Here is a 25,442-nt window from a genome sequence, read left to right on the forward strand (position 1 = left end):
CTAAGGATCGAACTTAAAACCTTGGACAAAACCTGAGATGTCTCTGATCAGTTATACTAGTCATGGCTAGACAAGTGTAGTTACCATCATATCTAAAGTGGCTTAATGGTGTTATTAATGTTTTGTTCTAGGTTTTTTAACCTCGTCTTCCCAGGCTAAGAGCGCTTACTCCTCCCAAATGGAACTTTCTTCCTTAAAACGCAGTTCCTTGGCTCCGAGAATTTCTTACTCAAACCTTAGCATTCAAATGTTGTAATGTAAGAAAAAAACAATTTGAAACGACATTTAATATCGGGCTATAATATTTATTGATAATGAAAAAAAAATCTTTTGTGCATAATCCTGCATAATTTCGAATGTTCTCACTTCCAATTCTTGACTTGGAAGCCCTTTTCAACTTATGATCAATCAATTGACTGTGTAAGCTCGGAGGTTTCCGTATATGATATGAAGAAACAGAATTACGTGTTAATGCACGTATTTATATGTATGAAGGTTCCTGACGTCTCTCTTATGTAATTGCTTTCGGTAATAAACATCTTTTTGTTTAAGACTTAAATTAAGGGCGCGTTTGGTTCAAAGAATGTTTTTAGAATGAATGAAATCTTTTAAAGGAATTGGAATTTGAGGGAATGAAAATTGACGGAATGTTTTTTGATTTTTTGAAAATTCAAGTGACAGAAGGAATATAATTCCTTCTTCTATCCCCAAGGAATGGAGATTCCATTAAATGATGGAATGTTTACATTCCTAAAGAATGAGATTCCTCCTTTGAAAAAGCAAACGCACTAAGGAATGAAATTCAATTCCAATTACATCAGATTCCATTAAATTCTATGAAACAAACACGACCTTTACTCTTTTCCATTAATTGGATTTCAAACATCAATTAACCTCATAATGGGCACTAAAAAAAAGAATAAAACGTTAAAACTCAAATATTGACAACCATATACATAGGGACAAATAATAACTCTGATAATAAAAATTGTTCACACAAGAATAAGACATAAATTGGTAAAGTGGTTTTAGGCCGACTAAATATTTTTAAGGATTAATACCAAACAAACTTAGTTACAAACTGTAACAAGGGCATTAAAGTATTTGGTGCAAATTTCCTAGCAAATAAAAAACACATAGGTGTCATGTTATTGTTATAAATACATTCTGTAGAACCAAATCGAACTGAACTCAAAAACTCTTCCGTAATGTCATTCTTGACAAACTTTCTTGGATGCGGACCGGATGTTGACCAATTAACATAAGTTATAGTCCGGTTTGAGTTCATTTCCGGATACAAAATATTTACCAATGTTGATAAATAATGTTCGTCATTATAACATGGTTTATGGCAATATTCCTTGAAAAGATTGTAGTATTTTCGATCAGAAATAATTCCAAGAGCGAGATCACGATTAACTTCAAACCATTGCGCCCCTTTTCGCCAATCTTGGATGGTAATATGGGGAGCCATTTGTGGATTATAGCGACCGCGTCCTATCTTCCTTGCGTCATCCAAAGAATTTATGTAGCTTAAGTTTGAATTTATAAGATAATTATATGTCGTTGTGAAGTTAAATAGAGGAATACAAGACTCGGATAGTAGCACAAATCTTTGATTTGAAGCGTCGAGGAGGGCATTGGCAAGTAATCGTCTTTCAGCATCCACCATTGATATATCACCCCAATAAACCGGCTGCAAAAATAGTTCAAATATCAAACAATCATCAATCTATATGGCATTGTACTCAAGCACTTTATAGCGATAAGTTTCGTTTTAATTTGAAGTGTTTATAATCTTGTTTGCACCAATATATACACACATATAGGGATGGGGAGCTGAGACATAAGCTCTTTCATTTATGTAGGAGCCAAACGATATGGTGCTTTTGCAACAGGAGTAGCACCGGGTACAGTCCTGTCCTGTACCGTCCCGGTACCGATGGTACCGAGTCCTGAATTTTCCAAAAACTTGGTACCGATACCGGTCTCATTTCCTATTCGGTACCATTTCCCGGTATCAAATCCCGGTACCGCGGTCCCAAGTCCCACGAACTAAGAAAAATGGGTACCGGTCCCGGTCCCAAATCCCATTCAGTACCACTTTTCGAGATCAAGATCTGGACGGTATCGGGACGGGATTAGGACTTGGGAAAATCTACTCATCCGTACACACATACACACATTGTAGAGAGATTAATGCGAATCCTTTTTCACTAAAAATGTGAAAACTCTAAAATTTTGTATTACATACTTAATAAATCAATATTTGATATGTGAATGCTACGTGTAAACAAATTCGATCTTATCCCTTCACATATGACTTTTTTACATGTTAAAGATATTTTTACAAAAACTCTTTACTAAAAAGTGAAAATAGTTTTATTTTCACTGTTTTTTCAACCACCAAAAAATAAAAGGTACCTAATAAGATTAAAGTTGGCATATCGTGTTTGGCACGATGCGAACACAATATGACACAAACTTGTTAAGACTAAACACGAACACGACACGATAACTAATCATGTCAATTTTTTCAAACACAAACACGCCAGAATATTGAACAGGTTAAACGATAAGAAACCTGATAAGTGACCTATAAACAAAAATCTTAAATTTAAACCAACAGTTAAGGAACATGTTAAGAAACCTTCTAAGGAACATGTTAAAGACAACTAACTTGTTAAAACACGATAAAAAAAACATGGTAAGAGACATGTTAACAAGTTTTAACAATTCGTATTATGTCTTAACATGCATGTGAAGTCCAAGACGTATTGTGTCGTGCTAACAGGTTTGTATCGAAAATTACCAGCTCTAAGTAAGACCCCAACACTTAACATTTGTTAAAACGAAACTTCTACTTTCAAAAAAGCTAAACTTTGACTTTATAGTTTCTAACATCTTTTAATTATACTCCGTATATATTGTTTAAGCTATAAATGGCTTATACGTTTTATTTTTCATAATACAAGTGATTGATATTCTACAAACAGAAATGTAGGCTTCTTAATTTGCCTCAATGTAAGTAATCAACTTCAAATTTCATAAATTCGAATATTTTTCAAATTTTATACCAATATTAACAAGAAATTCTCATTTGGAATGCCTACGTGGATTGATAAATTAATGTCATCCAAACAATATTGGTGTCTCTAGTAAACAAATATTGCGTGTTGATATCAGAACAAAATTTAGAAATGTGTGTTAAATACCTAAATTAGTATTTTATAAAGGTCATTTCTATACCTTATACCAAAACGATACTAGTGCGATGTGGTAGTGTAATGACAACGCCGGTACGTGGTGGAGGTGATGAGTGGTAATGGCGTACGGCGGTAGTGGCGGTGGTAGAGGTGGCGGCGGTGGTGGCGATATAATGGCGGTGACAGTGATGGGTGATGGTGGTGAGCAGCGATAGTGGTGATGGCTGCGGCGATTGGTGGTGGTGGCGGCGATGGTTGCGAGTACTATATGTTATTGATGTAAAATGTGGATTTTGATTAATTGTTAGAAATATAAAATTTGTCTTTGAAACTTAAAATTCAATAGAATAAGATTGTTTTATAATATAATATAAGATATAAAATAGATTGGGACAAAATAATAGAGATCGTCCTAAAAGTAATGGAGTATTTCAACTTGGTAAACTAAGTTATATGATTCAACTTGATAGATTAAATTATATGATTCAACTTAATACATTAAATTGTATGATTTGTGATGAGTGAAAGAAAATAAAAGATTCATAATATATGGACCACTTCATTTTCACTCAAAAAATATCCAACTTGCTCTATACAAACTTACGAATGCGAAGTTATTAGTTTATTCAACACAACTTTACACAGTTTGTAATTGTGATAACGCATTAGGATATTTGTACACACTTTAATTTTCTAATTTCTAATGTGTAGTTTAGTAAAGCTAACCTGGCTTGTAATTCTCCTGCCATAAAAGATGGAATCTTTGGGGAAGGTGTCATTGTAAGAAGGATGAGGGTGGATGTAGATGGAGAGTAGACTTTCATGCCCTTTAAAGAACAATTCCCACAAGGGTGAAAGTGGTATTGGCCCTGTTGTCAAGAACATAAATGCCACCTTATAAGGTGTAGTATTAGGGACACTCATTGTTGCAATTCTCATTGCATTCTTTATCAAATCTTCATCACTCATATTATGCATCAATGGTATTTGTTCATTTAATGAAACATTGTCTGGCATCTGTGATAGTTGTGGTGACGGAGGAGGTGATAAAAATGAAGAATCTGTTGATATTAATGATTTTGGCGGCGGTGATGGTCGCGGTGGAGGTGATAATGTTAATAATGATGGTGATGGCGACGATGAATCTGGTGGTGGTAGACTCGAAGTTACTAATATTGGTGACGGTGATAATGCATGTAAAACCGAATAGATTGATGTTTGAATGATAGATGAGAAGTTTTCGAGATAAAAAGCGCAAAAGAAACCTATTGACAATCCAATCAAAAAGATAAACAAGTAAAAAAGTGAGTTTTTAGAATGAATAAATTTTGAAATTTTTAGGGAATATGTATGTTTATTATGAACAGCCATGTTTATTTTGCAATTTTGTAAGAAGACTAATTCTAAGTTGGTATTAAATATGATGAGTTGAGTTGATAGTAGGTTTATTTAGAGCATAAGTTATGGTATGTTGCATGTGTCCTACACTTCCTAATGGCTTTTAAACATTTTGCATGTATGCTATAAATGTACATAAAGAATTTGTCAACATGTCCTTTTTTAATTTAGATAAATTGTAACTCAATGTGTATGTCAACATGTAAATGTTTCAAATTTAATGACAAATTAGTTGATTAATTTCGTGTTTAGTGTACGTAGAAGATCGATGGGATATATATATATATATATCGCTAGCTGATCAATTGTATTTCTTAAAATACAATTATAGATGGATGATGTTTCTAGTTGGCTCCTTTTATCATTATTCTATCTATTTTTAAACATTTTCATGAGTAATATCTCTATCTATACTTCTTTATAATAATTATCAATCGCATATTTTAAGAGTGTATTATAAAATTGTTAGATGCAAAAGTATTAAATTACCCTTAATATGAAGATTACCAAATTTGTCTTTAATAAATTAATTTACACTTTAAAACCTTATATTGTTAATTTACACTTTAAGTCCCTCTCTTTTAAAATATTTCCATTATCATCATTACATCAACTTACACGATTACACCACTCGACATCAATTGTCGATGTCATCACCACCTTATACCGACACCACTAAATCGCCGTCGACGTCACTACCGCCACATTACGCGGGTACCATGCTAGTTTATTTATTAATTATATTTTCATTATTCGTTTAATTAAACTATAATGCTTATAATACCAAATTTACTAAATTGTATCCTTCTTGTACAATATTTAGCATTAGGAAATGTATATAAAGATAGTTCTACCATTCATTTATTCCAACTAGTAAGTTTTGGGTCCTGTGTTACGAGATCTCAGTTGTCATGTTAGATGGTTGCGTTATTTCAGTATATTTGTATGTAGCCTTCAATTTATTTAAAAACAAAACCACAATAACTTCTACATTGCGAGGTTTCGAGGTTTCAAAAACGGAAGAAAAAAAATTGAATAAGCTTTTAATATTTTAGTTGACTATTCAAGAGGAAAAACTATATCAAATAAAAAGAAATAACCAGAGTAAAAACACTCATGCAAGATGCAATGTGGTAAAATCCAAATAATAATACCACGGTGTGAACATAAAAAATTAAATACAAGTTTTGAATATATTAGTTGATAATCTAAGCAGGATACAATGTGGCAAAATCTTACAGTGGTACGGGGTGTGGCTATAAAAAGTTGAATACTTTTCAATATATTAGTTGGAAACCCAAAAGAAAAAAAAGTGTGCAATAAACCAAAAAATAACCCGTGCTAGAAATCCTGAAGTTGATGCGGTGTGACAAAATTCGAGTAGTGGTGTGGGATGTGACCACAAGATAAATGAATGAAAGTTTTCAATATATTAATTGAAGACCTAAAACAAAAAAAGTACGCAAGAAACCAAAAGTTACCCGTAGTAAAATCTCCAAACGGGATGCATTGTGACAAAATTCGAATTGTAACACGGTATGTGACATTAACCAATCGTAACTTGTCACGTGAGTGAAGTTACTATTCACAACCTATTACAATAATATCGTATATATAATATAATATAATACAATATATTTATAGTAGTATGATTAAGTGAAAAACATGTTAAATTTTTAGAAAGGTGTGAAAATTTAAGCATGTAACACAAAGAGAAAATGGTCAAAATGGTTAATGGGTAGATTCTAGAAAGTGTAGATTTGTTTTTTTTTTTTTTTTTTAATGTTTTCTTTCTAGAAGAGTATATATTTTTAATTGTATATGTATTAGTTGGCTGTTGCCTGCTAGCATCTTGTTAGTGTTTTTTAGTATATATTACCTTTAAAAGGAAAAATAAGAAAACTTTTTTGAAACTGGAAAGTATTTGTGAAAAAAATTGTTGTGTTTGGAAATCTCAAGATTCGATCATAGATACCATAGTTGAATAAATGGTGATTTTTTGTGTAAACGAAACTTAATTATACTATGTTTGACTTTTACATCATATTTTTAATTTATATGTCACGCTTACAACGTAAGAAAGTATACGTAGTGTAAGACTGTGAGCTAATAAATACATTATTTAGGTTGTATCATTGTTTCATAAAAGTTTTCACAAAACAATAACAGCATTGTCAAATCAATTGAATGTGTGGTATATATATATATATATATATATGGGGCCACAATTATTTATTAAATAATAAATAATAAAATATTAGTATGTGAAGGGTTTATAGGTGTCGAACAACCTTATATTCCTTTTTCCTATATATATATATATATACCTTTTTAACGATAAATTTGGGCTTAACGGCATAACTCTTCATATACACACCTCTAATTCCAAAGAAACTCATTATAGAAAAACCCCGTATCCATTCCTAAGATGTGGTTGGTTTATATAAGTTCATGTTCGTTATAATTATTATAGGAGAATATAAGGAGTCACGTCATTAACTTTTTCTTTCTAATCGGGTGGGTCATCGAGTAATGTATATTGATTTTTAAAAAAATAAATTCTGATGATTACCGGTTTCAGAAAAAACCCACCCGAAGTCCTAAACCACCGGGTTTAATAGTTAGATAGAGTTAAAAAAACAACTAAACAAAAACAAATACTTGCTATGGGTGAAGGAGTGAGGACTAAGGAGTTTCAAAAGAAATCTCTTTAATGTGACTGCAGGAAAACTATTCTTGCTACATTTTGCTAAAAGTCGAGTCTTTTCAGATTATTACGGAACATAGTACTTTACACTTTACAGTATCCAAACCCTCCACTATTACTAATTAGAGGGATAACTACGCAATTCAGCGGTGGTGGTGGCAAGGACTGTGGCGGCGGCGGTGAAGACAGTTGTGTGATTATTAATGTAGAGGTAATTGACGTGAAAAGGGTAATGTAATTATCTTAATAGTTAATAGATGTTGTAATTAATCTAATCAAGGGTATTATATATATATATATATATATATATATATCTGATATAAATATTTAAATTAATGAATAAAAGAGAAGTATAAGGTTACTATATCAAAAATTTTTAGAAAAGAATAATAAGTCGTATGTTTTATGTCCTTCACTTGCTAACGCAGTGATAGGACACCCGGAAGTTGAAGCGAGGGTCAAAAGTTCGAATCCTATTTCGAGCGTTGTGGCTGCCCAGGTTTTCTTGGCTGAACGAGTTGAATTTACTAGGTGCGGGGGAGGGGATCGGGTAGGCCCACGATATTCAGTCCGGATACCCGTGGTCTGGCCCTTCGCTCTTCTAAAAAAACAAAAAGTCGTATGTTTTATAATGCCATATAACTATAGATAATTAATCGCTATACGTAACAACAATGTCAATGTTGAGTATGGTCTAAAGCTTTGTCTTCTTTTGGAAGGCAGAATTTTTTCAACAAATATTTAAAATCAATTTGATGTGCAATGAGAAATTAAACAAATACTAGTTACGATGTGCTTCAACCTTTAATATATAGTATGCATCAGTTGAATAAGTCAATGTTCAACTTAGTAGTAATTACCCCCAAGTTTCGAGTACCAATTACTTCTCTTTAGTGCACTTTAAAGACTAAAATTACGTATCCTCCAATATTTTCATTTCTCAAGTCTTGTAAAATTTTAACCTTTTTAAAATGTCTACACTTCGATTGCCTTGTATTAATCTAAATTCAAACTTCTACAAACAAGTTACCATGAAACTTAACATAAAATTCACTTTTTGCCAAGATGGAATACATCAAATATATTTATGTCAAAAAGAATTAAGAAATGCGATTTTGCACATCACTAGCGTTCCACTGCCTACAACTTAACTTCCCCCGTACACCGTCGAGGTATTGGGGTTCAAAACCCGTGGAAGGTGGCACTGAGCAGTTCATTTACTAGCATTCCACCACTAGTCGCCACTATAGTCAGTGTTACAAACAAAAATCCTCATAAGTCATAATCCCATTTTTCAACCGTGTATTCCTAAGGAAGCTGAAAACCATTTGTAATGGTGAATGTCATATGAAGTTTCTCCGGGTGTTTGAGCGTGGGGGACCCCAGGCCCAGCCCCGTGTTTGGCATGGGTTTGGATCACACAACTTAAATCCGAAGAACAATAGCAGAGAGTTGCACCTGACGGAAGAAGTTATAAAGACGTTCTATTGAGGAAGAAGGATGTAAAGACCGGGAAAGAGATTGAACAAAAAGTGAATCTGGGTAGGGCCAACAGGGTCATCCAAATCAGTCCTGAAGATGTCCCGGCGGAATTGTTCGATAAAGACATAGTAGGGAAGCTGCAAGTATAGATTATAGTGAAAGACTCTAGCCCCTTGTAGGGCTGGAGGTCAAGAAAATTTGCATGTAAAGTACCTGGATAGCCTTCGGGTTCTTCTGTTGTGTGAGAAAGAGAGGGTGATAGAAAAATAACTGATATTTCAAACCAAATGGTTCAAACTGAAAGTTTGATTATTAAAACGCTATTAAACATAATCAAACCGGAATCAATAGAAATGAAAAGACGTTATGGTAGAATCCAGAACGTGTATTCCTTGAAGGAAAAGACAAGGGTTGGATCAGTTGAGCTCAATTATGTTGGGCGTGGGCTAGATGTGAGCTTCTGGAATTGGGCCTTTTAATTCCAGTCTTTCACTACTCGTTCACTTGTCTGCTTAAATTTATAGATTTTATCAATGTTTCTGTTTTTGTGAAATTAAAGCTGCATCAAAACTAAAGAAACAAAAACTTAGATAGCTGATAAACAGCAGAGGGAGTGGTTACAGGTTTTTAATCCCCAGTTCTGTTAAGTTTCCTAACACAAACACGTTCAAGCTCTACCAAAACTCAAAAAGTTTATGTACATATTAGCATATTCTATATCGTTACACAGTATCACAACCCACTTGTACGAAAATACTGCCTTATCTGCATGTTCTGACCACGAACAAACAAACGGCATCAAGATCATATGAACAATGAACTGCAAAAGCTTCCTACTTAGTTATTCACTTGCAAGATTAGAATATGTATCCATCAGATGGGTGGGCTAAGTTCACATTCAATGTCCTCTAATGATCGCCCCTTTGTTTCCACTACGTTACCAGCAATGTACATAACAGCAAAAAGACAGTTGGAGGCAAATCCAAGGTACACCATGCTAATGCCAAATTTAGTCACGACACTCAAGAAACACAGCCCGATAAAGAAGTTTGATATCTGATACACCATAAAGTTATTATTTGTTAGTCAGAAACCAAATTAAGATGCTGTATATTCGATTCATAACTGAACTTACCCAATGCACACCAAGTGACAAAGCAACTGCTTTTGCTCTGATTCTAGACGCAAAGATCTCTGGTAGTAAAAGAGCAGGGACTGGACCCACACCAAGGGAAAAGGAAAGCACATACCTGTTAATTACCACGATTAGTTAACTTATGCTTATATAAAGGTTAACGCATGTAGATACAAGAATCACTAGTTTGACTCACAATACAGTCCCGATGACAGCAAGGGGTCCAGAATACGGTGACAAAACCTCCCATGCGAAAGACAAAGATAGCAGTAACATCGAAGCAGCCTTTACCGCCAGAAATAAAATAAAAACAATAATGAATATATATGTATAGGTTTTAGGTAAAATAAAACAAGTATTAATGTAAAACAAATAAAACAATAAGTTTTTCTATAGTGATAATCACCGTGCATCATAAAAATCATAATACATCAATTGTTTCATGAATCTTCGTGCATCAATTTAACCATGATCTAAGGGTCAAGATCTTGTCCTATTTTGTTTTACTTTAATACTTGTTTTACAATACCCAACCCCTATATGTATATGTATATAAGAGCTGCATTTTGATGTTAATATGTATTGTATGATACCATTCCAGTAAAGCTTGTGATAAGAAGACTTTTCCTTCCTTTTTTATCCATCAAAGAAGATGCTATCATTGTGCCTACAAGTAATTTAATATTATGAGTCAGCGACGAAGCTATAACTGCTATCATCTGCAAAAAGATGAATGGTGAAGCTCATCTGACCAAATACATTTGCAGCCCCAACTAGAGCACTTGCTGCCACATCAGATGCAACTCCTGCTTTGCGGAAAATTGGAGTAGAATAATACACAACGGCATTTATTCCAGACAGCTGTTGGAACAAGAAAAGGGCAGCACCAACACTAACAACTGCCATAATACCATTGGTCATTACCAATAAACGGTTGTGCCTATCCAATTAGCTCTAGTTTTCAGGTTTTAAAATACCTTTGAAATAGCGTCTACTGAAAAGATCAAGCCAACCAGCATCTTGCTCTTCAAAACCTGCACCGGATGCAGTTAACTCGGCAATGAGCTCAGAGACCCTGTTCTTTCCATATAGTTTCTCAATTGCATGCTCAGCTTGAGACGTTTTCCGTTGCTGAAAGTGAATATCAGTATCATTGAACATTAATATTACTATATAATATATGACAAGTAGGAAAGATGCATCATACATTCAATTAAAGATATAAAAGTGCTGATGCTGTTTAAAATAATTGATAAGAAACCTGAACAAGCCAACGAGGACTCTCAGGAGAAAATGCCATTCCAAGTGCCAATAAAACCGAGGGAATAACAGCAACGCCGAACATTGTTCTCCACCTGCATTATACATATAGATAAGGCATAGGTAGATAAACAAAAAAAAAAAGTGAAATGAATAGAGAAGTTACCATAGAGGATTTGTGGATAACGGTAATCCAGCTACTAAAGCTACAAGAATTCCAATGCAGATAAACAGCTGATTTATAGATCCAAGTGTACCTCGGATTTCAGTTGGTGAGATCTAAACAAATAAAAGAGTGCATGTTGGGTATGAATTGGAATGACGTTAAACTAGAACTCTAGAAGCCAAAATAACTTAAAAATTAATATACCTCAGATATATAGAGAGGAACAATCGCAGATGATATGCCAATACCAATGCCAGAAAGGAAGCGGCCTATTATCATGGTTTCTACATTTTGTGCTCTGGCACTAAGAAATTCATAACTTATTAACAGCAGTTATATGCTCACAACTTGGAGAGAAATAATAGCATATATCAGCTAACCAAAGAATTGCTCCAATTGTAAGTGGGATAGCATCCAACATAAAAGTTTTGGTTCTTCCAAAACGATCAGCTAGTGAACCCCCCGTAAACGAACCAAGAGTAGCACCAGCAAGGAGTGTGCTAACAATCCATCCTGCACAATTATAAGAACAAAACAAATATAAAAATGGAAGTCTTCTTTCGTTTCTTGCTCATGAGTTTAAATTATACCATAAACAATAAACATATATAGTAGGCTTTTGATACAAACGATGGTGGATAGAAAAGGTGCTGGAAATATTTAGTCCCGAAAAAGCTAATATACTTGGTTGGATGGCAATAAACAACTGTTTTCCCACTTTGGATAACTTGACTCGAAGAGGTTTGCTTGTTGATTTGATGACTTGCAGATTTTGTAAATCAGAGTTGTAAACTTTGGACCATATTCTAATTCAATGTCCTGAGGTAATTACTATATGAAAGAATATTTTCAGTTGGGTAAAATTACCCTGGCCTAATAGCTTATTTTGTCGGGCCAGATTGGTATTTCTCTCGCAAAAATCCATCAAAAGTGAGTCATGGTTTTGGTTTGGTAGAGCTTTGGCTTATATGGACGTGGAGGAATGAACTGTCGTCGCTATGGATATCTAACAGAAGGCCAGGAGCTCAAAACTCACAAAGTAGATCCACTGCGAGAGATCACATAACGACCATCTACATATACTTTATTGTACTATATATAGATTTATTGTTAACCAACTCAATTAGGTGAGTTGGCCACCTGTGTGACTGTGCACAAACGCGCAGGGTTCATTGGGGAAGACTTAAGTGACAGAGGTTCAAATCTTAGTCTCAAACGGACTTCTTGTCTATTATCTAGTGGGTCTTGGGACAACATAGTCACCTGCAATTGGGATCATAGGGTTCCTAGACTAAAAGAAAAAATTCTTTCACAAGACTAAGGTGTTATCAGCCACTTGCCCTCTTTTTTCTTCATATAGTTTATTGTAAACTCGGCGTTGAATTCTTCCAAATTGGCGCACAGCTCTCTATCTCAGTGCACTTTTCTGTGTATAATCTTTGCCCTCCTCACTTTCCGATGTGGCTACTATTATTATTTAAACTACTGGCGTTCCAAAAATAAAGACTGTAAATCGTTAAAATCCCGTAAAATTTACCTTGTAAAACAGTGTTTTCCACAATACCAAGATCCTTTGCAAGGTACTCCAATGCACCATTCACAACACTATCAAAATGCATAAAATATATTCAGTCGATATATGTTATTGTACATAAAACAATATACCAATCTAAAGTTACATGCATACCCTAAATGATATCCAAACAATATAGCACCCAATGTAGCAACACCAACATATGGAAAAACCGTACCAGAAGATCTTGATGAGCTCTTGAGCAGAGCATTTTCTTCAATATCTCCTTCTAGATTACAATTACATTTGTTGGCCTTTAAGTAAAACAAAAACATAAAGTTTGCTAGCAATCATAATATATAGACATGATACCGATGATTGTTCTATTTTTTACGCATTTGTCATCCTATAACGAAAAAAATTTCACATCTTACCCCTAACACATGCATCTCATCTCGTATTATATACTAACTATATATGACTAAAGTTTAAGCAGCATGGTTAGATCAGTGGTAAACACCCTTGCCTCTGGAGACAGAGGTCATGGGTTCGATCCTCATCCCATAAGCAGCCTCTCTACTTAGGTAGAGGTAAGGTCTGCCTACATCTTAACCTCCCCCATACACCGTCGAGGTATTGGGGCTCAAAACCCGCGGAAGGCGGCACTGGGCAGTTACTTACTTTTTTTTTATATGACTAAAGTTTGTAACAGAAAATAACTGTATTCCTAACAAAATATAGATACATACAGGAGGTGTTAAATATGTGTGTATACTACAAACAACCTCAACAAACTTTCATATTTGCATATATATGTATGCATATATGATCTGTGTGTATATAAATATATATATATATATATATATATTGAATATAACAAAATTAAAAGGAAAAGAGAGATTAAAAAATTACAGAAATTGAAAAGGAGTTACAAACCAGAAGATTGAGTTTTGACTAATCTGGACTTGACATGGGCTAGCTCAAAGGCCATATGACCCGGACCCGTAGACTGACCCGAAACACTAACGACTTTGATCAGTTTGACTCAGACAACAAATGATCTGCTTCTGCTAAAATTATTATTTATTACTATACTATTATTATAGCTTCCGATTACAATTGCATTTTGAATTTTGATCAAAATATAAGTCCCAGTTTGTTTTGTTTATTATAGCATCAACATAAAGTTAGACGGTTTGGGGATTGGTTTAACCGTTTAACGTAAAAGATACAAATAAGCATGTGCCTATAATAATGAAATTTTAACCAACAGCTGACTTTCTAGGAGGGTTCGAATCAGGTAAAATTAAATTTAAATGGGTACATAGAATCAAACGGTTCTTATCAATCTACGTTATAATAATGAAATTTTTTTCCTTATATACTAGCTAATTGACCCATATATTTTTATAGACATTTATTAATATTTATTTGATCTATGTGTAACCCGCATATACCTAATATATTTAGGACCGAATTTGAGGATGTTTAACATGTGTAAATATTATGTATTTGCTAATATTAAATATTCATATTATAATACCCAATGATTACAATGTTATATTATGTTTCTGCTTTAAGTTGCTCATTGTAAGCGGTATTTGTTATAGGAAAATTACTAAAATGAACAAATTGAAGTAGGTATTTTATAGTATGGACATGTTTTTGAAATATACTCAATGTAAACAAAACTTCCGTAGTAAAGTAACCAATATCACACAGATATATTTAAACCAATAAGAAATTGACAACTGGTTTGTGATCATGTGCCCCAACCCTTCTCTTTTCTTATCTTTCTTCTTCTTAGCAGATTTGCCTTTCTTTCCAGAAAAACAATAACACCACCTCAATCAATAAAATAACATCGTTATCAAATATGCTAGTGTCAAAGATTTAGCCGACCTCAATCAGTAAAAATATGCATCTAACACAATTTTTCTTATTTAATTCATTCAAGAAACTGAAGAAGAAGAAAATATGGTTGAAGAAGAAAAAGAGGAAAAGGAGAGGGTGGGGACACGTAACCATAAACCGGATGTTGGCCTCACATTGGCTTAAAGTTATCTGTGTGGTTTTGGTTACTTTATCGCGGAAGTTTTGTTCAAATTGGGTATATTTCAAAACCATGTTTAAATTGTAAAATACCTCCCTCAATTTGTTCATTTAAATAATTTTCTCTTTTGTCATTCTATAAGACGAGGGAATACATGAATGATATCGATAAGCTTTTGGAATTGCTTTGGTAATACTTTTTGTCATTCTAATAATAGAAGAACTTCTTTGATAAAATTCAGTTATTTTATCTGCATATACTATCACTTTACGAGCATAACAAATAAATGAAACAAAAAAATTTCTCCAAGTACTTTTCACTTAGTATAATTTCTTTTTTTAACTAAAGGTCTTTATATTTAATGTAACCAGGGCCTCAAAAATCCATGGGACAGCCCCAAGATATTGTTTCTAACAATGTACAGTAAGAACGTTATGCATCATGTGTAAAATAAAACAAATAAATAATAGTGATCTATTATGATATTTTTATATTAAAATTATTTTAAATTTGTCTCAATATCTACAACTTTAATTAACATACTATGATTTTGTAATATTAAAATATCGCCGTCACTCTAAACAACTAAGATGGACATATCTCTAAAAAATATTTCAACATAAAACTCAAAATTTTAATATTTGAATTAATTTTTTAATAATAAAAATAATAAACTAAATTTTAAAACATCTAATATTGATTGTCGTAAGCCTGAATATTAGACACCGGTCAAAAACCAAATATTATATTATTCTTGTTATTTTTAGAAAGTTTCAATTAAATCAAAAGGTACATTTATTTATATATTTTTTATTTATTATTTTCTTTGAAACGACAGGTGTATCTATTTTTTAGGGGCTTTATTTGAGTACACCCCCATCAAACATGATGTAGGGGCTGGACTACATATTGGATCACAACTCACTCACTTTTTACAACATCCACATCTCACTGTCACTTTCACTTTTACTTACACAACAAACAAACAAAGCACACTCTCTCCCATTCCAGCCAGCCACCTACTGCTGCGGTCTTTCGATAACCGGAAAAATCATTAAACACTTTCAGAGTCATCAACAACACCATCTACAACCACCCAACATTTCCTTTCACCACTCGACATCATCCCACCACCACTTCATAGCCGCGCCACCACCACCCCAATCCCACCAGGAGCCGCCACACCACCACCAGACTTTTCACCAACAACACCATCTTTATCATCTAAAATTGAAACCCATCACTTATTTCTCATCATTTCCGGATCTACAACGGGTAGTCGGGGAAGATGATAGTTGTTACCAGAATTACAATGGGTGTAAGTATGTGTTTTACCTTTTTATGAGATTTGTTTAAAATTTATGAGAGATTTGAGTTTTTATGAAAGGATAAATATTTGTTTAAGTGTGTGTCCGTAATTTTTTTTCTTTCAAGATAATAATAATGTTAGATCTGAATGATGATTATATGGTTTTTGTAGTTAAGTGGATGTGGTAGATTCTAAAATTGTGAGTACAAACAAACAGCAGCATGGACCACTCTAGTTTTAAACAAAGGAGGTGTGCTGGAATATCTAGCCATTTTTTAACCACATTAACTGAACACAACAACGGACACACGTACGTACTACGTGCAACTAGCTTAATATCAAAACCTTGTTGAATTATCGAATATCAACAAAATCTTGATCTTGAATGACTCTCCTAACTCCCACGTCAATTGTTTTGTATCTACTCACGAAGCGCGTCATCAAAAATGTCTATACAATTTTGTATTATTTTGCTTCAAGTTTCCAACATTCTCTTACGTAGTTTTTAGCCATATGTGAGTATCATGAATAGCCGCATTGGGGAATATTTTAACTTCTTTTCATGTTCTAATGAATTATATACAAAGAGAAAGAAATCAGCTTTTTATTTAAGTTAATGTCACGATTTCATATTGACCGTTTATTGGTCATATATTCTAATTTTTATATCAGAATTCGGTATTAGTTTTGATTTTAAAAGTTTAAACCATGTATTTTTAGTATTGTTATTTCACTAAACTTCTAATGACGTTTCAACAAATGTCACATAATTAACAGAGGCACATAATAGTAATTTTCTTGAATTGTTTTAATCATGTACGTTATGTCGTTATACCGATATTTACATTGTGAATAGATATTTATTCGTACAAAGTTTGCTTACATATCCCCTACTCGTATGATTTAAAAAAATATCAAAAAACAATTTTGACAAAATATATGTATAGGATGATGAAGGAAGTATAAAATATGCGAGTATATAGTATTACTCTGATGATGAAGGAAGTATAAAATATGCGAGTATATAGTATTACTCTATCATTTTATTTACCATTTATGATCTATAATCAACACGCATCGTGAATCAAATTAATTGAATATAAATGTCTACTTTATACCGAATGATATGTCACATAGTAACCTTTTTACATTTTAAATAGATTTGACTATATCTAATTCGAAAAATGTTAATTTGGATTTTTAGAAAGAAGGTTGCTACACTTCCACCCCCTCCATATCTTGTTCCCGGTTAAGTATTGACCTTTAAAATGCTTTGCAACAGAGCAAAGTCCACAAAACCTCCTCTTCCACATTAGCAGGAACACATACCAACTTCGAAAATCGCCATTTTTCCATCCTGTACTATAAAAACTCTGAGTTTCTTAACAAAAAGTTTGATCATGGAAAGAGGAACCAAATACAAAGCCTACGCGAATCTTAGAGAATCAAGACTCAAGATGAAAAAAATGAATAGCCCACCTGCATTACAGCCGAAAAACCAAGATTCTATGAATAACCAGACTTCTTTGAACAAGCAAGTTAAATTTCAGGGGCAGGAGAGTTTTCGGGCCATGCGAACTAACAGGCAAAACGGCCGGTCAAGTGTGTTGAGTCAACCAGCTCCTCGTTCGTCGTCAACTTGTAAAAATGAGATCAAGAAGCCGGTTTTGTCATCTGTGATGGAGAAGTCTGCTAGTCTACCAGCCAAAAGTCATTCTAAGTTACACGAAAATAGTAAGTCAAGTTTGGGAGGTAGAAGTAAGTCATCTGTATTGGCAGACAAGAAAAGAAATGGTATTTTTACGGCGATTAGATCTTCCGGAAGAGCTATGCAAACATGGATCAAATGATCAATGTATCCAGCAGCCTTGCTATGAATGTTAGTCTGCATGATATAATGGTTAAATATATTTAATTTTCTTTTTATAATTTTGTTGTATTTAAGTTGGCGTTTATAATTGTTTGACAGATCTGTTCATTTTTTTTTTTACCTTTATATACATTATTTTCTAAGGAGTGACAAAAACCACCACCAAGATGACCCAGTAATCAGACGTCTTAATGTTTTCACTAGAAGTCTCAGGTTTGAACCTTGTTAGGCAAGTATCTCGGGGTGGTCAGGAACTGTTTGAGAGCAGTCACGGCAAAACTACAGAAAAGCTCACTACAAGTGATAACGCAAAGAGAGTGCTGCCAGACACTCTCGATTAAACCGTGTACTCAGAGACAGAGTTGTCCTCCCCGAGTGACCTGTAGGGCTGTATAAGGAATAGCTCCTCTGTTGTATCTAACCACAATGACGGAAAATGAAAAATAACAAATTGAAATTGTAAGAAACTAACAAAATGGTTACAAACTTACAATCTCCACTTGTTCATCGCTATAGTCTACTTAGTTAAAAGATTAAATCATCCATCCAATAAGATGTTTGGGAAAAAGTGCATTTTTCCACCACTTTGGACATCAATAAATATATGGTCGTGTGACATATATCGTGAACCGTTTAGTGGGTTTTGTAGTCTCTGGCCAAGGCTACGTAACAAACTAAGATGCGTCCAAATTGGGTTAAAGGTGAATGAGATATCGAGTCTCAAAGTTGTGTGTTTGATGCATAAGTTGGAGTTAGAAAACCTTGTCTCACATTGGTGTGGGATATAAACTTTCACTAGTTTATAAGTAGAAGTTTCTAAGCTAAGTTAAGATTTGTGTTGTGTTTTACTCTGGCTCCTACCTGTGCAGCTGGAAAATTAGGGCCCGCGTGGGGCTCTTTTTTGCCGCGACCCATCAGAAAACCGACCAGGTTTTTGACCCGTTTAAGAAGGATCTAGAATAACTCCTGAAACTAATGACTATTAATTTCAATCACCATTAATTTAATTCTGATTAATTATATGAGTTACAATTTGTGTGTATATAAAGACCTATTAGGTCTTGAAAGAAATACACAACAACACACAATTTCGTAGCACATACACACTGCTCTATCTCGTAGCAACATCCATCCCTGTGTTCTGTTCTTCTTTCAGGCAAGTGAACAACGTCCGGCAGTACGCTGCTTTAACCGGTGTACCCTGGGAACAGACGACGAATCTGTTTAAGGGAATTGTGTCAAACACAAGCCCGGTTCTTCTTTATTATTATTACGTTTCTTTTGTCTTGCAAGAACCTTTTCAGTTTGCTTCTTTTAGTTTGCTTCTTTTATTTAGTTTTTCCATTCTGTTCTTCGTTTTATTGTTTCATATTTTCGTTCGTATTGTAATTTTCTAAAATATGAATTACGTATATTATTATACTGTATTTCATGCCTATAACAATAAAAAAAATAATAATAATAAAAATAAAAACAGATATCTTCTTCTACCTCAATATTTTCTTCTCTTTCAAACTTGCTGACATTTAATTACAACAAAACATACAGATTACAACTAAAACAAAATGCATTTTGTTCAGAACAAACAATTAGAAATTTACTTGGCACCCAACAAAAACACAACATCTTGCTTCTTTCAACATTCATCAATTTGTACAAACACTAACACTACAGCAATCTTCATTGAAATCAATTTTGACCATTACATTGAACTCCTTCATAGCCTAAAAAAGGCAATGTCAGTCAACATATCGACAACAATTTCATCAATCAACAAGTGGAAAATATCCCCTTCAATTTTAGCACCCGTCTCGTATTCTTCAATTTCATAATCTGTCCATTTTCCTAAAGAATGGCTCATGTCCCTCTCTACTAGCTCATCTGATGTGACACCAACAAAACCCATCCACCTTATCACTTCCTCTGCAACGTCGTGAACTAGAATCTCAGGACCCATAAACGGAGGGAGGTTCATCCATGCTCTAAATCCGCATTTTGCATATTGACCATACTTGGAGTCTAAATATCCAACTAGAGCATTAAAGACAAAGAGCTTTAACTGATATCCCGCATTTGAGTTCTCAGACCCAAGAAAGTTGCCGAAACTGGTCCACATTACGCGTGCTATGGAGTCTAGTCCAAGAAGAAGGTCACATACGAAGAAAGAGTTGACTGCATTTGGGTTGTGAGGGATTTGACTGGCAAGGACTAGCTCTGTGTTGAAGATGACTTCTTTTATGTGAGCAAGGTTGTTTCCCTTTATTCTAGAATCAACGAGATCAATGCTGCATAATACTTGTGAAATATAGGTGAGAAGATCAGTTACCAACTCGATTTGAGTATTTTCTTTGCTTAACACGAAATCGGAATAAAAGGGATCTGTCTCTAATTCTTGAATTTGGGATTCATCATACGAGTAACTCATGGAGTCCGCATTCCGTGTGGGTACTTGAATCCAAAAAAAAAAGATGAGAAATGAAAACATAATCGTTTAATGTTCAGAAACAACTTAAAAAATATGAACTATCAAGAGTTTATACTGCAAGAACAGGCATTGAGGTCTCTACCTGTGCTATCTTCGAAACTGCTAGAGCAGAAGCTATCATTTGAAAATGACGTTTCAAGAACAGATCCCGGGCTAAGAAGATCAACATTTCTACGCCCATTAAACGCTCCTGCTTTTTCTTGTTTTGCCTAATTATATTATGAACATGAAAAAAGAGTATGTCAAGATGTTTACCAACATATATATGAAGATGAAAAAAATGTAGAAAACTATACAGGGAAGTTGAAAACTGGAAAAGATAAAATATAAGAACCACCCATAAATACTTGGAGTTTGGATCATGGAAAACCAGTACAAGTATATATGTCAAGAAATTGGCCTCCTCCTAGCCTGGCACATTTGAATACTAAAGTTTAAAGGATTGATTGATTTCATTCAACAAATTCCCTCCATCGTAATCATTATTAAAAGGTGTTCAAAGATATCAGAATAAGAAGTTGAAAATTTTATATAAAACTAAAAGATGGGTGAGCACTATATACTAGCAGCATGTTTTCTAACTCTATACATGCGTAGTAATTAACCCAGTATCAATACATTTGAAAGTGACGTGCTTAAGTTATCTCCCACTATATTCGATTAGGAGTTTTTTGTTGACCTGTCGTTTTGTAGAATTAATGCTACAAAAAACCCGAGTATAATGCCATTTCAGTCCAAACACTTAGCAGAATTAGTGAATGTTCATCGAAAGGATCATGTTACGTGCAGATGACAATGTTCACGGATAAATTTGCATTATCAGTTGTCAAAAGAGCTACATTTCTTGGCTTTTACAAAGCCTACACTTGCTGATGCATTTGGAGCACCATTTAGGTTATCAAAGTGGCCAAACAGATTGGATTATTGAAATACAAACAACATATGGCTAACTTAGTATTCTAATCAACAATATTAACATGCAATTAAGGTAGATGAAGAGGAATATATAGCAATTAAGATTTAAGACCAGATATAGCAACCAAGATAAACACATAAAAATCAACGAGTTCATTAACAGTAAAAAAAAGGAAGAGAAAACATACCTGCAAATAGAACTTCGTGTTGTGGTCATACTTATGACTGAGATGGTGGGGATGATGGCTCTTTTGAGGAAGCGGCCGTCTCTCCATGTTTAAGGCACATAATAGCTCTTCAAATATATGAGATGGTGTCCTCTTTTGTGCAGTACCATTAATTTCTGGTTCATACTCTAATTGCCTCGACAAATCATGCACCTTTTCTTCGTGGATAACACCCAACGAATCTCCTGACAAAGGGAATGGTTTCTGCAAGGAGAGCTCATCATTTCCATTTGATGTAAAGTTTTTGCGTCGAGATATTTTACAAGGAGAAGCCTTTTGGTTCCTTCGTCTCTCTACTTTTGTCGGAACTTCAGACCTGTTCTTCATAGGGGACTTAAATCGAAATCCCATCCCATCGAAGTTCTTGTTTCCACTATCACCAATACGGTCTATGGAACAAGGATCCGATTCCATCTGTTTTCCAGTAGATGCAGCACTACTGACCATTCTTGCCTTGTTATTGGAAGAACATACCACTCCAGAACTTTCTCCTTTTTTTCTGATATGTGAGAACTGTCTTTTCTGCCCGTGATCACGCCCATTGTCAAACTGACTCCTCTTATCAAACTTAGTATCCTCAACTTTAACCGGTAACCTTGACCGCATTCGACCACTTAAACTCTTATTCAAGGCAACAAAGTCTCTGGTATCGCTGTTAAATGGCAAAGAGTTCAGTTTTGCTTGAGATGAAACCCCAATGTCAACCAGCCTTTGGTTATTGTCCTTGTAATACGACTGGGATGCAAAACTTTGAGGCTGTGACAATTGTTTACTTTCGTTAAAACAATATGCTTCTTCCTGATCGAAAGATGAAGAAGCAAGTCTCGAGTTACCATTCGGTGACACTTGAAAAGGATTACCAGAATCAAAAACAGTTGTATGCACATCTCTTTTTGATGTAGACTCTACAATATCCACCAAATTGCCACAGTTTTTGCACGATGCATGTCCACTCAATATATCAAGATTTTCAGCCTTCATTGGCTCTGGTGTTCGTATACTGTGAGGATAAGTAATAGCATATTTAGACCTATTTCTACCCCCAGGTTCTAAAATCCTAGTAGCAACACCAATTAACCTCGATGTATTCCTCCTTGTATGATGACTAGTACTTTTTACAGGGGATGCAAGTTTCGGGTGATGATGTTTTCTGGATCGAGATAAAACATTTTTCAATTGCAAAGCTTCAGCTCCAAACCTACTCACATTCCTTCTATCAGCCATTCCAGTCTTTTGAAGCTTTTGTGGCCTCGTTTCTTGCCTCGTGGCTTCCTTGTCACACTCATCATTTTCGCCCACGACTTTGTCCATTCTCCCTCCCCTAAATTCACCGGAAGAATCTTTCAAAAGTTTACACCGTTGCACAGACGGCAATGAATCTAACCCCATAAGCCTAGCAACCAAACTAGGAGTTTGAACTCCATTATTCTTTCCTACATTACTATTATCATCATTATTTGACACACCACATTTAGTCTTATTTGGAAATCCCCCACTATTTTCATCAGCAATCTAAACAAATCATAATACCAAAAACAAAAAATACACAATATCAATCTATATCCACCAATGTAACTAATTAAACCGAAAACTTAAAAAAACGTTATACACTTACCAGTCTTAACTTAGGCAACTTCTCATCACCTCCAAACTTCTTTGAAGCTTCTTTCGCACGATCTGTCAAATCAATACAATTAAACAGTGCACAACATTACGTAATAGTCACGCGATAGTATGGTTGGTCAGTGCACGGTATTCAACATACTGAATAATCCGCGCACTGACCAACCATGTTCATTTCCCATTTAACAATAAACTAATCACAAAATTAACCAAAAAAATTCTATACACATCAGTATGAGTATATATATATATATGCATAATTCACAACATATAGACCTGATCTAACTAACCTGGTGGTGGAAGCAACCTCTTCGAAAAAAGCCTCTTTTTCGCAAACCTTTTATTCCAATCAAAAAGCTGAAAAAATATTCCAACACATCCACCACTCTTTCGAGGTCTATTCTCCGAAACAGCGAGCGCCGTAACGCTTGCCGTCTCACTCATTTCCTTTCTTCACCACACTAATTTACACAAAAAGAAACCCAAAACTACAAAAGCTACTAAAATTCCAACCACATTTTCTTCACAAACCTTACAATCATTAAACTTTTGTAACTCTTTTTATACCCAAAAAAAGTTAGATTAAAATTAAGGAATCTATGTCTATGTATCAATGACACAATGTGATAAGTCAGAGAATATAAATACAAATGTAACATGAAATGAAAAAAACACAAGGAATCTAGTGCAGAAAACAAAAAGAAAAAAACGTAGACAAAAAAAGCATCAAAATGGAAAACAACTTCACATTATCTGCAAGAATATCGACCGTACGTCAAGTCACACCCAAAAGAAGCTTTTCCGTATTCTTTTTTTTTTAATTATTTTCTGGTCACGAGAAACAACTTAACAAACTGACAATATTTTCAAAAGAGTCATATCATATCATTTACCCAATATATATATATATATATTTTATATAGATATAGATATAGGCTATATGAAAAGAAGTGGAGGATTAACGGTAGTGTGTAGGTGAGTGATATGATTGAAAAGATTGGATAGTGTGTTTATTGCTGTTGGAAAGTGAAAACGGCTTGTTTGTTTTTTTTACTTTTTTACATTTTACTGGCTGAGTGTGTTTTGGAGGGAGTGTGTAGGGGGTGCGTAGGATAAAGTAGGGGTGGGTGCGTAGGATAGTAGTATCATTTTAGAGTGTGACAAAACAATAACATTACAGGATTACACCCTACCAACCTGCATAGACGGCCAAAGTCACTATAAAGTCAACATAGTAAAGTGAGCCTGTACCTTCTTTTTCTTAAACTTGGTGTAAATCTATGTAAATGTTTACCCAACTTAATTAAATTAATTTTAATATTTTTGACATTAATGGTTGGATTTTCATATATATTAGTTTTTAAACATGTCAATCTATCTATATCTATATCTATATCTAATATAAAAGGTGAGTTTTGAGTCCATTCTAAAACATAAATCTCTTTCTTGATAATGATCAATATAAATATTAAAGTTAAATTATGCATTTGGTTTGATATGGGTTAAACATCGAGTTTAATTAGTGCACTAATAAGGTTGGTTTATTAATGTGGTATTAAAGAGCTTTGCATGTGAAGAGTTATCGTGTTTACATTTAACAAAGTTTGTATGCCTTTTTTAGTAGACTTTTGGTGGCTCACAAGTTTAGAGCTTATTTTCTCCAATAAATTCGGTTGTTCTTCAACATACCATCTACACTTAGCCCATTGTATTAGTAGGGGCTTATAGCTCTTTTTAGATTTTTTCGTGTTCACAGTTTTAGTTAGCCATGACTCATGAGCATGTCATAACAAAACTAATTTGTGCTAATGCAATGGGCGACTGGTTTAGGCTAGAGCTTGATGTGAAGGATGAAATCATGAGCAACGTGGTTGTGATGTTTGGTGAATCCGAGGAGAAATTGATCAATTTAACAACGAGGTCCCTGTTGGATGAGCAACAACATGTATGCATATAGTTTTATCAATGTGTGTTACCTGACACGTTATTTGGTTTAACATAGTGTGTCGTTTTGTGTCTCAACATCAAATGGAATTTAGCGATAAGGGGTTGCACTTGAAACTAGCTTGGTTTGGCGATCTAGAGCATAAGAC

General features: G+C 34.2%; 3 protein-coding genes across 3 annotated transcripts; all 3 read right to left on the minus strand.

Moving 5' to 3' along the window:
• Positions 1-878: 878 nt before the first annotated feature.
• On the minus strand, positions 879-4,577 carry LOC122610169 (glycosyltransferase BC10-like). The gene is made up of 4 exons (XM_043783163.1): positions 4,291-4,577; positions 3,933-4,203; positions 1,089-1,696; positions 879-975 (listed from the first exon to the last, which is right to left on the minus strand). The coding sequence occupies exons 1-4, from the start codon at positions 4,575-4,577 to the stop codon at positions 879-881; spliced, it is 1,263 nt and encodes a 420-aa protein (XP_043639098.1).
• A 4,787-nt stretch (positions 4,578-9,364) lies between these two features.
• LOC122611329 (plastidic glucose transporter 4-like) lies at positions 9,365-14,072 on the minus strand. The gene is made up of 13 exons (XM_043784343.1): positions 13,804-14,072; positions 13,042-13,156; positions 12,892-12,959; positions 11,735-11,867; positions 11,559-11,658; positions 11,355-11,467; positions 11,190-11,283; positions 10,906-11,059; positions 10,681-10,827; positions 10,522-10,595; positions 10,125-10,213; positions 9,929-10,043; positions 9,365-9,849 (listed from the first exon to the last, which is right to left on the minus strand). The coding sequence occupies exons 1-13, from the start codon at positions 13,856-13,858 to the stop codon at positions 9,667-9,669; spliced, it is 1,440 nt and encodes a 479-aa protein (XP_043640278.1). The 5' UTR covers positions 13,859-14,072; the 3' UTR covers positions 9,365-9,666.
• A 5,512-nt stretch (positions 14,073-19,584) lies between these two features.
• LOC122609795 lies at positions 19,585-23,924 on the minus strand. The gene is made up of 5 exons (XM_043782737.1): positions 23,640-23,924; positions 23,342-23,403; positions 21,688-23,238; positions 20,667-20,793; positions 19,585-20,547 (listed from the first exon to the last, which is right to left on the minus strand). Exons 1-5 carry the CDS (start codon positions 23,791-23,793, stop codon positions 19,817-19,819), a joined length of 2,625 nt encoding a protein of 874 aa, XP_043638672.1. The 5' UTR covers positions 23,794-23,924; the 3' UTR covers positions 19,585-19,816.
• Between the last annotated feature and the right edge of the window lie 1,518 nt (positions 23,925-25,442).

Source organism: Erigeron canadensis, chromosome 8 (assembly GCF_010389155.1).
Source record: "Erigeron canadensis isolate Cc75 chromosome 8, C_canadensis_v1, whole genome shotgun sequence".
Classification (NCBI taxonomy): Eukaryota; Viridiplantae; Streptophyta; class Magnoliopsida; order Asterales; family Asteraceae; genus Erigeron; species Erigeron canadensis.